The sequence below is a fragment of the Dipodomys merriami genome, unplaced genomic scaffold, assembly GCF_024711535.1.
Source record: "Dipodomys merriami isolate MVZ:Mamm:240054 unplaced genomic scaffold, mDipMer1.0.p SCAF_50, whole genome shotgun sequence".
Taxonomy (NCBI): domain Eukaryota; kingdom Metazoa; phylum Chordata; class Mammalia; order Rodentia; family Heteromyidae; genus Dipodomys; species Dipodomys merriami.
The window spans coordinates 1242133-1254598 of record NW_027206069.1 but is presented as its reverse complement, the minus strand read 5'-3'; the positions used below and the strand labels follow the sequence as shown (position 1 = coordinate 1254598).

Sequence of the window (12466 nt, the reverse complement as noted above, 5' to 3'; positions counted from 1 at the left end):
CACATAGCTCACATCAGGAACTTAATCTGTCAACTCCCCGACCTCCAGAATCAGGGGGAGTCAACGCCTGCTCTGAGTCGCCCATCCATGCTATGTTGTTACAGTAGCCTGAAACAAGGATTTCAGAGGTGGCAACTAATGTGTCAACACTAACGCTCAGGCTTCATTATGTTGCCAACTAAGTCCTCACATTGAATTTCTTTCTTTTTTTTTTTGGGGGGTCCAGTTGTGGAGCTTGAACTCTGGGCCTGGGCACTGTCCCTCAGCTCTTCAGCTCAAGGCTAGCGCTCTACCATTTGAGCCACAGCGCCACTTCCGGCTTTTTTCTTTTTGCTTATGTGGTGCTGAGGAATCAAACCCAGGGCCTCAGTCATGCAAGGCAAGCCTCTACCACTGAGCCACCTTCCCAGCCCTAAGTCCTCACATTAAAAACACACTAAGAAGAAGCTGGTCCACAAGGGCCACATGTGGTGACTTCATTGCCATGAAAGGTCCAGACAGACAACTCCAGACCGACTAAAGGCAGATTCCTGGCTGCTGGCTCTTAAAGGCATTATCGAGGGGGGTTTGGGGCAATGAAAATGTTCTAAAGTTTGTGTGGCAGGGGATGTACAACTCTGTAAAGATACTCTGGCACACTTTAAATGAATTGTATGCTCTGTGAATTTCATCTCAATGAAGCCATTCAAAAATATTTTGTACTGAAGATAGTTTACGCCTCCTGTTAAATTAGAATCTATTTGTTTCCAGTTCCTGAATATCCATCTTCTATTAAGGAGAAAGCTGAGAGAGTTTTACACAATTATCCCCCAGGCCCAGGTGAATTACCTGTAGCTCTTGGTATAGTCTTTTTAACTCCACCGCTGCTGGTCCTGTCAACTTGCCATTATAGGACTGGAACCCATTTAGTTTTCCCTTCTTTAAATCTTCCAGTTGCTGGCTAAGCTGATCAACTCTCAAAATTGCAGTTTGTACCTCCTGCTTCTTCTCCTGGAACATGGCACTGAACCTTTCTATTTCAGCAGCTGTAATTGTCCACAAAGAAAAAGTCATTTAATGGATCTTCACTTGTACACACGGTATTCAATTCTGTTCCTATTTCATGCTAGACCTCTGATTAAAGTGATTAAAGTGTAGGCATAATACCACATACTCTTCCTCTCCCTTGCCCTTTCAGTGCTACAGCTAGAATCCAGGGTCTGACACACACTGGCAATTGAGTACCCTATCCAGCAACAAACACATTTCAACAAGCATCTAGAACATACAGTATTACTCCATACACAGCAACAATTATTTCTCCAATAGTTACTGAACATTCCTTAGAGCAATCAGTCCCAAAGCCAGTTTAGCTAAGCCATTCTGAAGAGGTGCTAACTGAACTCATTAAAAGACCCAGTCCACTGTTTGCCTTACTTAATTTAATGCATAGGTAAAACCCAAGCTACTCAGTGACAACAGAGACTGTCGATGAGGGAAGCCTTAGCAGCCCAAGCAGCAAAAAGGGTCATAAGGCTCAGGCTCCCCCCACTCTGTCTTGAGTGGTACTGAAACTGCATTATGTGCCCCTATGAATATACACACTTACGATGTGTTCATCAAAATATTCCAAAATGTCGGGGCTGAGACTATGGCTTAGTGGTAGAGTGCTTGCCTAGCATATGCATGATGCCTTGGGTTCAATTCCTCAGTACCACATACATAGAAAAAGCCGCAAGTGGGCTGGGAAGGTGGCTCAGTGGTAGAGCACTTGCTTTGCATGCATGAGGCCCTGGGTTCGATTCCTCATTACCACATACATAGAAAAAGCCACAAGTGGAGCCGGGCACTGGTGGCTCACGCCTGTAATTCTAGCTACTCAGGAGGCTGAGATCTGAGGATCTCAGTTCAAAGCCAGCGCGGGCAGGAAAGTCCAAGAGACTCTTATCTCCAATAAACCATTAGAAAACCAGAAGAGGCGCTGTGGCTCAAGTGACAGAGTGCTCACCTTGAGCTGAAGAGTGCAGGGACAGCGCCCAAGCCCAGAGTTCAAGCCCATGACCGACAAAAAAAAAAAAAAAAAGAAAAGAAAAGAAAAGAAAAAAAAGAAAAAGCTGCAAGTGGCTCAAGTGGTGTATGAGTGCTAGCCTTGAGCAAAAGAAGCTCAGGGACAGCACCCAGGCCCTGAGTTCAAGCCCCAGGACTGGTAAAAAAAAAAAATCTTAAAATGTTTAAGGTGGCAGAAACACTACCCTGATTTGATCAATGCATGTTATAATATGCATCAAATTATCATGCTGTACCCTGTAAATATATACAATTAAAATTATATTTAAAAAATCAGGAAATTGATGTTAACTGGAACAAAATCTAATTGAGGGCTTCACTGGCTTTACATAAGTTTTTTTTTTTTTCCTCCCAGAGGTTGGTGGGATGTACAGTTTTTTTAAAAAGTCACTGCCATTATAACCAACTCTGTCCTCTTAGATGCAATGAAGTTTTAGTGCACTTTGTTGCAAAATTCCATGTGACTTTGTAACAAACTGCCAGGTAGCTGGCTGTCTAACTCATCTGGGGGGCTGGGGGGCGGCACACAGTAGCACACAGGCAGTCAGACAGGGTCGACCATGGCTGCAGCGGCTGCAACAGCGGCTGCAACACGTACACAGATTGCCATTCATGATTTTGCTGTAGTCCACTTGTCCTCTCATGGCACGAATTTTCTTCAGCTTGTTTTCCTGTGCTTCAACTCGCTCTTTCAATTTCTGAAGCTTCTCATTTTCAGAAATAGTTTGTTGCTGGCGTCGCTCCTGTTGCTTTAGAAAATGCAAACGCTGTTCCTGACAAAGAGGGAAAAACTTTTCAAACTGAAATTTACAACTACCTTTGTACTTCAGAACAGAGATGTGTATGCACACTATTACCGATCTTGAATAACACTAGAACAACCTTGCACCTATCGGTGGTCCACACAGGCATACACGTGTGCGTGTGTCATGGTAAGTGTGGGAATACTTGAAGTGCCCTCACCGCCACACTCATCTGCTCTACACAGCTCACCGTGGGAACCTCTACAGCTACCATCTCTGCACTGAGCACAGCTGCCAAGTGCAGCCAGCTCTGTCTCCTGCTGTTGGCACACACTTCCTCCCACTACAAAGCACTTCCAAGATTTCTTTCTTAAAGAAAAATATCTTTAAGTAGCTGTACAAAGGGGTTTCTTTCTATTTGTTAATGAGTACAATGCATCTTTTTTTTTTTTTTTTTGGTCGGTCGTGGGGCTTGAACTCTGGGCCTGGGCGCTGTCCCTCAGCTCTTCAGCTCAAGGCGAGCGCTCTACCACTTGAGCTACAGCGCCACTTCTGGTTTTCTTGTGGTTTATTGGAGATAGGAGTCTCACAGTCTCTCCTGCCCAGGCTGGCTTTGAACCGCGATCCTCAGATCTCAGCCTCCTGAGTAGCTAGGATTACAGGCGTGAGCCACCAGCGCCCGGCAGTACAATGCATCTTGATCAATGTCATCCTTTTCATAATTCTCCTCCATCTCTCCAACCCCTCTCCCCCCTCAAGTTACCTGGTTCCATTTCACATATATCAATTGAATATTATGACTATTCTTCCCAACCCACCTCCCTTTGACCTCACCCCTCCCAACACCACAAGTTCCTGCTTCCTGGTATTCATTGAACTCAAAGGAGTTACACCATTGGAATCTTCCACTCCATACACCATAGTTAATATGTTTGTGCACAAATGCATAGGACTTTGTAAATTTGCATATATATATTTATAATATAGCTGTGTCCTCTACATATGAGATAAAACAGGAATCCTTTGTGTCTCTAAGCTAACTTCAGTTAATAAGGTTTCTTACTCAACTTCCTAAATGAGCACCAACAGAATATTATACACAAGGAAAAAAGTGTGAAAGATCTAAATGTCCATTTTTAACTGACATGAGAAATCAAAGATAGTTTGTTCCCTTTAAGACTAATTTTTTCAAAAACAAAACATTTTAGAACACAAAATCTTAAAATGAAAACGTAAAATCCTGCTTCTATTATTAATATAAAACATACCTGGAAGTCAACATTAAATATGGTTCCATATGGATTCATAAAATATACCTACCCAGCTGGGTGCTGGTGGCTCACACCTGTAATCCTAGCTACTCAGGAGACAGATCTAAGGATCGTGGTTCAAAGCCAACCTGGGCAGGAAAGTCCATGAGACTCCAATTAACCATCAGAAAACCAGAAGTGGTGCTGTGGTTCAGGCAGTAATGTGCTAGCCTTGAGCAAAAGGAGCTCAGGGACAGCATCCAGGCCCAGAGTTCAAGCACCATGACCAACCAAAAAACAAAACAAAAACAAAAACAAAAACAAAAACTACTAAGGAAACTCACGTATGATGAAGCCAATATCACACATGATACTTTAAGGGCAAGGGTGTGCTCAAACACTTCAGGCTTAACATTTAAAAAATTCACATTACTGAAAATATCTGTAAAGTTTTTTTTTTTTTTTTTTTTTTTTTTGTCGGTCGTGGGGCTTGAACTCTGGGCCTGGGCGCTGTCTCTCAGCTCTTCAGCTCAAGGCGAGTGCTCTACCACTTGAGCTACAGCGCCACTTCCGGTTTTCTGGTGGTTTATTGGAGATAGGAGTCTCACGGTCTCTCCTGCCAGGGCTGGCTTTGAACCGCGATCCTCAGATCTCAGCCTCCTGAGTAGCTAGGATTACAGGCGTGAGCCACCAGCGCCCGGCTTCTGTAAAGTTTTTTTGCTTTTTGGTTTTTTTTTTTGGTTGGTTATGGGGCTTGAACTCTGGGCCTGGGTGCTGTCCCTGAGGTCTTAAGCTCAAGGCAAGTGCTCTACCCCTTGAGCCACAGCACCACTTCTGGTTTTCTGGTGGTTAATTGGAGATAAGAGTCTCAAAGACTTTCCTACCCAGGCTGACTTTGAACTGCAATCCTTAGATCTCAGCCTCCTGAGTAGCTAGGATTACAAGCATGAGCCATTGGCTCCCAGCTATCTGTGAAGTTTTTTTTAGCAGTAATATTTTTGGACCAATATTTGAAAAGAAAACAAACAGAATTAGAATTTTTTTCCCAGTCCTGAGGCTTGAACTCAGGGCCTAGGCACTGTCCCTGAGCTTCTTTTTCTCAAAGTTAGTGCTCCACTACTCAGCCACAGCGCCACTTCTGGCTTTTTCTTTTTATATGGTACTGAGGAATCAAATCCAGGGCTTCATGCATGCTAGGCAAGTACTTTACCACTAAGCCACATTCCTAGCCCCAGAAATTTTTCTTTTAGTTGGTCATGGGGCTTAAAACTCAGGGCCTGGGCGCTGTCACGGAGTTTTTTTGCTCAAGGCTGGCACTCTACTACCACTTTGAGTCATTGCTCCACTTTTGGTTTCCTGCCTAGGCTGGCTTTGAACTATGATTCTCAGATCTGTTTCCTGAGTAGCTGGGATTATAGGCGTGAGCCTGGCAGAAATCTTTATTACATATACTGTGTGTATTTCATCTTAAGAGTCTATTAATATTTACTAATCTTAAGAATTAAAAAATGTTATGTCCAATAAACTTTATGAGACTTTTATAAATAGGTCAACTAAAATATTTCATAAAAGTAGCTAATCAATGAACTACACAGTCATTCAATAAATGAGAAAACTGGATTAGCTCTTTGGTCCAAAAGGAAATCTCTCTGCAGAAGAGAGCAGTAAGAATTAAGTTGGAAATGATTAGCAGTTCTCTTCCAAGCTGGTTTTGAACACTTTAGGATCATTCACAACATGAATCGTTTCCAGCAGGCATGGGTTAATAGGTCTGATTTTTTTTAGTCTATCAAGTATGCCTAAACCATAATTTGGAAAAATTCCAAATCCTACTTTACAGTTTCAACTACAAGTGTGCACGGTGTGTAGGATGAGTGCTGACTGCTTGCACTGTAATCACGCTAACGTGTTTAGCACAGTAGGACGCACGGAAAGCCTGGTAGCCAGCTGTCATCCCCAGGGTCCCTGACCAGGGTCAAGGACTGCTGCTTTCCTCCAGGACACTCACACCAAACACATGACAGAGGAGGCAGCCAGGGAACAGAGAGGTAACAGAAGATCTTCTGAGATTTTCTTTACAATTGGGAAAATGCCAATATTTTCTCTCCCCTACCCCTCTCCCCCTCTCTCCCTCCTCTCTCCCTCCTCTCTCTCTCTCTCTCTCTCTCTCTCTCTCTCTCTCTCTCTCTCATGTGTGTGTGTGTGTGTGTGTGTGTGTGTGTGTGTGTGTGTGTGTGTGTGTGTGTGTGTGTTCTTGCTCTGATGCCTGGCTAACATCCTGACGCTACAGGAGGGGTGACACAGAGGGAATGAGTACTGAGTACTTTACTGGCATGGCTCTATCTGGAGAGATCACGCAATCTCAAAGCACAGCTGGAAAACACAGTACTGAAGCAACCTGCCTGTGCTATTATGACTTACCTTGGCAACCAACATTTGCTGCTGATTTTCAATTTGTTGCTGTTGCCTGGCTGCCATGTCTTGGAGCTCTGAGAGGGTAAGTTCCACACGCGGATTCCCAACCTATAGAGAACAAAAGTACTCATCGTATCTGTGTTCATCAGGATAGCCATCTTCCTCTAGGTTGGCACTCACAAATGTCTGGATTTCAGACAGAATCCCTAGAACTTAGAAGAACACAAATTAGGTTATTTTCCCATAAAACATTTTTAAAGTGTTGACCACTTATTAAGTGTAAGTAACAGGTTTCAGTCAGGTGCTGGTGGCTCATACCTGTAATCCTAGCAACTCTGGAAACTGAGATGGTTGGGAATCATGGTTCAAGGCCAGCCCAGGCAGAAATAAAGCTTGTGAAACACCATCTCAACACAGAGCTGGACGCAGTGGCCTGTGCTGTCATCCTAACTGCTGGGAAGTCCAACACAAGTGAAGTGAGCAGGGAAAGGGACAAAACAAAAACAGGCTTCACTTTTTTTCTAAATAACCCTTTCCTTTTTATTTCATTTCTTTCTTTGTTTTTGGCAGTACTGAGGTTTGAACTCAGAGCCTGTACTTGCTAGACAAGTGCTCTACCTTCAGAGCTGTGGTCCTGTATAAACTTCAGGTATTAGAATTAATATGGGGCTCAGATTTATGTAAACATTGAAAATGTGTAATATAACTGGTATTCTTTTGCCTGGAAGATAGGTGTATTTGAGCAAATGGGGATGTTACTAGTTAAGGATATACAACCAAATACAACCAAGGATATAGAGGGGATTCCCAAGACAAGCATCTCACTGCCACCTGTTCTGGGGGAAACTAAAATCCCTGCCAAACTCTAAAATACAACAACTCCATTAAATATCTAATACACCTAAGGGGAAAAAATGGCCTGTTATCTGAAAGAATCATGTGTGTGAAATAACTGTGAAGAGGAGTGTACCTGGCTATCTCCTACCTCTGTGGCCATGGGCTGAACTACATGCTTTATGCCCATCAAACAGGTGCTATGACACTCAATTTCATATGTGTATGTGGGTGGGGGGTGACTTGAACTTAGTGACTTATGTTCTTGCTTGGTTTTTTAACTGAAGGTTGGTGCTCTATCACTTGAGCCACAGCTCCACTTGTGGTGGTTAACTGAAGAGAAGAGTCTCAGGGCTTTTCTGTCTGGGCTGGTTCTGAACCATGATCCTTGGATCTTAGCCTCCTGAGCAGCTAGGATTATAGGCATGAGCCACCAGCATTTGGCTCCATTTCTTCTTGCAGGGCAGTTTGGGGTCTGACCTCAGGGATTCACACGTGCTAGGCTTCGGCAACACCTCCAGCCCTCTTGTTCTTGTTATTTTTGGGACAGGGTCTTGCTTTTTGCCAGATTGGCCTGAACCACATCTTTCTATTTTATGCTTCCCACTACAACCAGGGTAGCAAGTCATGCACCATCAACCTGACTACTTTCTGCTGAGATGGCATCTTGAAATGTTTACCCAGGCTGGGCTGACAGGCATACCCAGCTACTAGTTACGATGGTTTTTTGTTGTTTTTTTTTTTTTTTTTTTTTTTTTTTTTTTTTGAGCTCTTCAGCTCAAGGCAAGCGCTCTACCACTTGAGCCACAGCACCACTTCTGGTTTTCTGAGTGGTTAATTGGAGATAAAATTTATTGGAGATAAGAGTCTTATGGACTTTCCTGCCTGGGGTTGGCTTTGAACTGCGATCCTCAGATCTCAACCTCCTTCTGAGTAGCTAGGATTACAGGCATAGGCCACTGGTGCCCGGCTTTTAAGATAGATTCTTGAAAACTTTTTTTTTTTTGGCCTGGGCTGGCTCTGAACTGCAATCTTCCCAATTTTAGTCTCCTGAGTAGCTATGACTACAGACATGAGCCACCCAGTACCCAACCCAGCACCTCTGTTTTACAGATGGAACAGCTTGTGTGAGGCAGAACACAGATACAGAGTCAACTGTATGTGTTGTGTACTCTCCTGCACAAGCCACACTTCTGGTGTGCTGGCTGGTTTCAAGCACCAAGCTCCATGTTCTTCAAGTCTTCATGCTGGGAATGTGAGCTCCTCTGGGGGAGGCAAAGGAATATGCCAAGAGGTGGCTCATAAAAGCAGCAGAGCTCCCTTCTAATGACTCTTGGCTCTTTTGAAGCCTTTGGGTGTAACCATGTATACTTCCAGTCCCTCTGCACCTCTTCCTCCTTTGTTTTCTATATGCCCTCAGAACCCCTTCACTTCTGTCACCCTTAAAGTTCTTACACTTTTAAGTCAGTTGCAATCCCTGCTCCTCTAGCTCCATGGCTTACTCAGCTTTTATGGTATTTGAGCATGATCTCAGCTGTAGGAAAACAGAACCAACATTCCTTCATCAGTCTTACTTGGAACCACTGTTTTATCTAAAGATTTTAAGGTAGCTAAGTAGAGCCAGTCTCTCTTAAGCTTCCTAGTTATGGATGCTTCCACTAGAAAGAAATTGGCTTCTTCTACCAAAAACAGAAAAGGTCTGGGGCTGGCATAAGGAAGGCCCTGGGTTCGATTCCTCAGCACCACATAAGCAGAAAAAGCCAGAAGTGGCACTGTGCCTCAAGTGGTAGAGTGCTAGCCTTGAGCTGAAGAGTTGAGGGATGGCGCCCAGGCCCAGGCCCAGAGTTCAGGCCCCAGGACCGACAAAAAAAAAGAAAAAGAAAAAAGGTCTGGCAGTACAGTATAAATGGCCAAAGGACTGTTTCTATCTTAATAGTTATAAAGGATTACTAATTTCCACCTATTACAGTTTTGCAATCACTGCAACAAACAGTATTTCTTCTTTACTTTTTTCTTTTAATTGTCATGTATTTATGATTCCTCCTTCACTTTGGAGCAAGAGTGTAGTAAGAATGACCACAGATTGCACAAGTAGCATCCTGGTGATCTGGTATTCAGTGCACAGTGCGGTGAGGAAGTACTCCTCTCCACATGCACAGTAGTAGGCAGATGTCAGTCCCTGGTGGGCAGAAAACATCAGGCCCATGTATACTGCTGCTGAGACTAACTGCAGTCAGTCTCTGGCGCAGCTGGCCAGAGAAGAAGTGTGATCACATGGTATCGCTCCATGAAGAAGGAGCAGCAGCATCACGTCCTTGGTGGAGTCCAGATATGATCTAGCTCCTGCAGCATGGCTCCTGGACTGCAGATGCACTAGAACCTCTCTCCAAAGGTACTTCCAGTGAGGGCTGCTTCCAAGTTGCCTTCACCCCTGAGCTCTGGATTCCAGACACACAGTTACCTTACCAAAGTGCCAGGTTTACCTTCTGCCTGACACTCACATCACCCAATCCCAGCCTGTGCAGAGTGGTAAAGGCCTCGCTCTAGTCCGTGTGATCACTCCTTTGGTCACTCCACTTCTCCAACCCCTATAGATCTATTATGGCAATGGGAAAATAAGAGATTCTCTTCTCAGCCAGGAGCTGGTGGCTCATACCTGCACTCTTACTCAGGAGTCTCAGCTCTGAGGATTTTGAAGCCAGACCAGGCAGACAAATCCCTGAGACTCTTACCTCCAATTAAACCAACAAAAAGCTGACAGTGGAGGTGTGACTCAAGTGATAGTGTCACTCTTGAACATAAAAAGTTAAGCAAGAGTACCAGACCTTGAGTTTGAACCCAATACTGGTACCTACAAGGAAGAAAATGATTTTCTTCACTAACGTGTATCAGTACTACTGGAGCAAAGCTCTCTACCAGTTAGTTACCTAACACCAGGCTTTGTGCCTGTGAGATGTATCAACAGGCAACTGTCAGATGCCTCTAATTATAAGCTCATATAAAGCACAAATACATTTTAAATTTTTGAGTCAGCATCTCCTCCTGAGAGATTTGGTGATTTCTCCTGTGTCCAGCCCCGCTACATATGAGCCTGACTTCTCTCCTTCTGTACTTCTATGTGAAGCATGCCTCCTCCTCGCTATTTCAGCTCGGCCCCAGGTATCTCCTTACCATCTCACTAACAAATTGTTTCTGGCTCCTATCACTTCCTTCTAACCATGACCTCTAAGTCCTGTCTGCCCACAGTGGCCATGAGCAGTAATACTTTGGAAGTTTCTAAATGATGTGCTGAGGAGCAAGGCAACCTGAAAACAGAGGGCAGGACCAAGGTGCTCCACACACAAGCTTCAACGTGTCAGGGGAATAATTACTTTGTGGCACTCAGTAACACAATACTGTGACAATTCATTTAACTTCTAGATGCCAGATATAATCCTAGATTCTGAACTCACAGTAGTTTACATATTTTCCCACTGTGATTCCCCTATTATAATGCAAGAGAAGATGCTCACATAGGACATGATTACATTCCTCATCTACTCAACTCCGAGCATCAGAAAACTGGGCTCCTGTTTTATTTTCATTGAGAACCTTTCCCAGGGTGGCAATGAGGATGTGGTCACATGTTCTTGTATAAGTGTACCACTAAGGCTGTTACATGGGAAGACCTCATGAACAATGTACAAGTAGTCATTTAACTGTGCCACTCAGCCACACTGGATCCAAGCACGATGGGGACTGTCAGGCTGAACAAAATATATTTCATAAAGCCTCCCAAGTCTACACAATGAGTCCAAATGGGAAGCAAACACTTCTGTATACTACCATTCCAGGCCTCAAAGAAATCCCTCCAAAAATATCCCACAATACCCCACACAGAGCTGGACACTGGTGGCTCAAGTCTGTCATCCTAACTACTCAGGAGGCTGAGATCTGAGGATCACAGTTCAAAGCCAGCCTGGGCAGGAAACTCCATGAGACTCTCCTCTCCAATGAACCACTAGAAAACTGGACGTGGCGCTGTGGCTCAAGTGGTAGAGCGCTAGCTTTGAGCTGAAGAGCTGAGGGACAGCGCCCAAGCACAGAGTTCAAGCCCCATGACCGACTGAAAAAAAAAAAATACCCTACACGGACACAAATGAAATTTGATCTTCTCATTTTTATGGCTGTTTAAGATTAACAACATCAAAAATATATGCATATATTTTATCCTTTTAAGATATGAAAGGTCAGCCAGGTGCCGGTGGCTCACGCCTGTAAGCCTTGCTACTCAGGAGGCTGAGATCTGAGGATCATTGTTCAAAGCCAGCCCAGGCAGGAAAGTCTGTAGGATTCTTTATCTCCAATAAACTATTCAGAAAAAGCTGGAAGTGGCACTGTGGCTCCAATGGTAGAGCACTAGCTTTGAGCAAAGGCAGCCCAGGGACAGTGCCCAGGCCCTTAGTTAAAGCCCCAGGACCAGGGGCTGGGAAGGTGGCTCAGTGGTAGAGTGCTTGCCTTGTATGCATGAGGCCCTGGTTCGATTCCTCAGTACCACATAAGCAGAAAAAGCCAGAAGTGGTGTTATGGCTCAAGTGGTAGTGTGCTAGCCTTGAGCTGAAGAGCTGAGGGACAGTGCCCAGGCCCAGAGTTCAGGACCCATGACCAACAGAAAAAAAAAGAAAAAGAAGTTTTGTTACTTGTTACTCAATTTCTCCTGTTTGTTCAAATCCTCTTAGAATTTGTCCAGTTTTCTAAGCATCTGTTGTATCCTTTATTTCATTAACCATTTTTACCATTGTTTTACTGAGCTACTGTTTGGACTTTTTTCCTTTTCACTCACTTGACTTCTTTATTGTGGTGTTACTGGTTTTTTAGGAAGACGTGTCCTTGTTGATTTATGAATTTCATGATCTTTTCCTGGGATTTATGCATTTGGATCCAGCATTTGCTGGAATTTTAATCTCCTGTATCTTCAGTTGGTAGCTCCTTGCAGCTTCATCAAGATGGGGTAATGGCTCAGGAGAGATGTATGGATTGGCAGGATGGGTTTTAATTAATGGACAGTCCACTTAAGTGCTTAAGACACTGGATTTGTGATTCTTTAACACTCAAGGTAAGGAAGCTTGGTTTCACAGACTATTGCAGATGGTAAACTGTAGCCTTGTGTTTGTGTTAAGTTCTAATGAAGACCAGAGA

At 44.0% G+C, this 12466-nt stretch overlaps 1 protein-coding gene across 6 annotated transcripts in view; it reads right to left on the bottom strand.

Annotated features, from left to right (window-relative positions):
• The window catches only part of Ppp1r13b (protein phosphatase 1 regulatory subunit 13B), an 87326-nt gene that overhangs the window by 20224 nt on the left and 54636 nt on the right, over nucleotides 1–12466 (bottom strand). For all 6 annotated transcript variants that reach the window (XM_069997461.1, XM_069997465.1, XM_069997460.1 and 3 more), the window contains exons 5-7: nucleotides 6461–6562; nucleotides 2645–2819; nucleotides 829–1025 (exon numbers count right to left, since the gene is read on the bottom strand). In XM_069997461.1, coding sequence (XP_069853562.1) covers nucleotides 829–1025; nucleotides 2645–2819; nucleotides 6461–6562 — 474 coding nt within the window. The remainder of the gene's footprint in view (nucleotides 1–828; nucleotides 1026–2644; nucleotides 2820–6460; nucleotides 6563–12466) is intronic.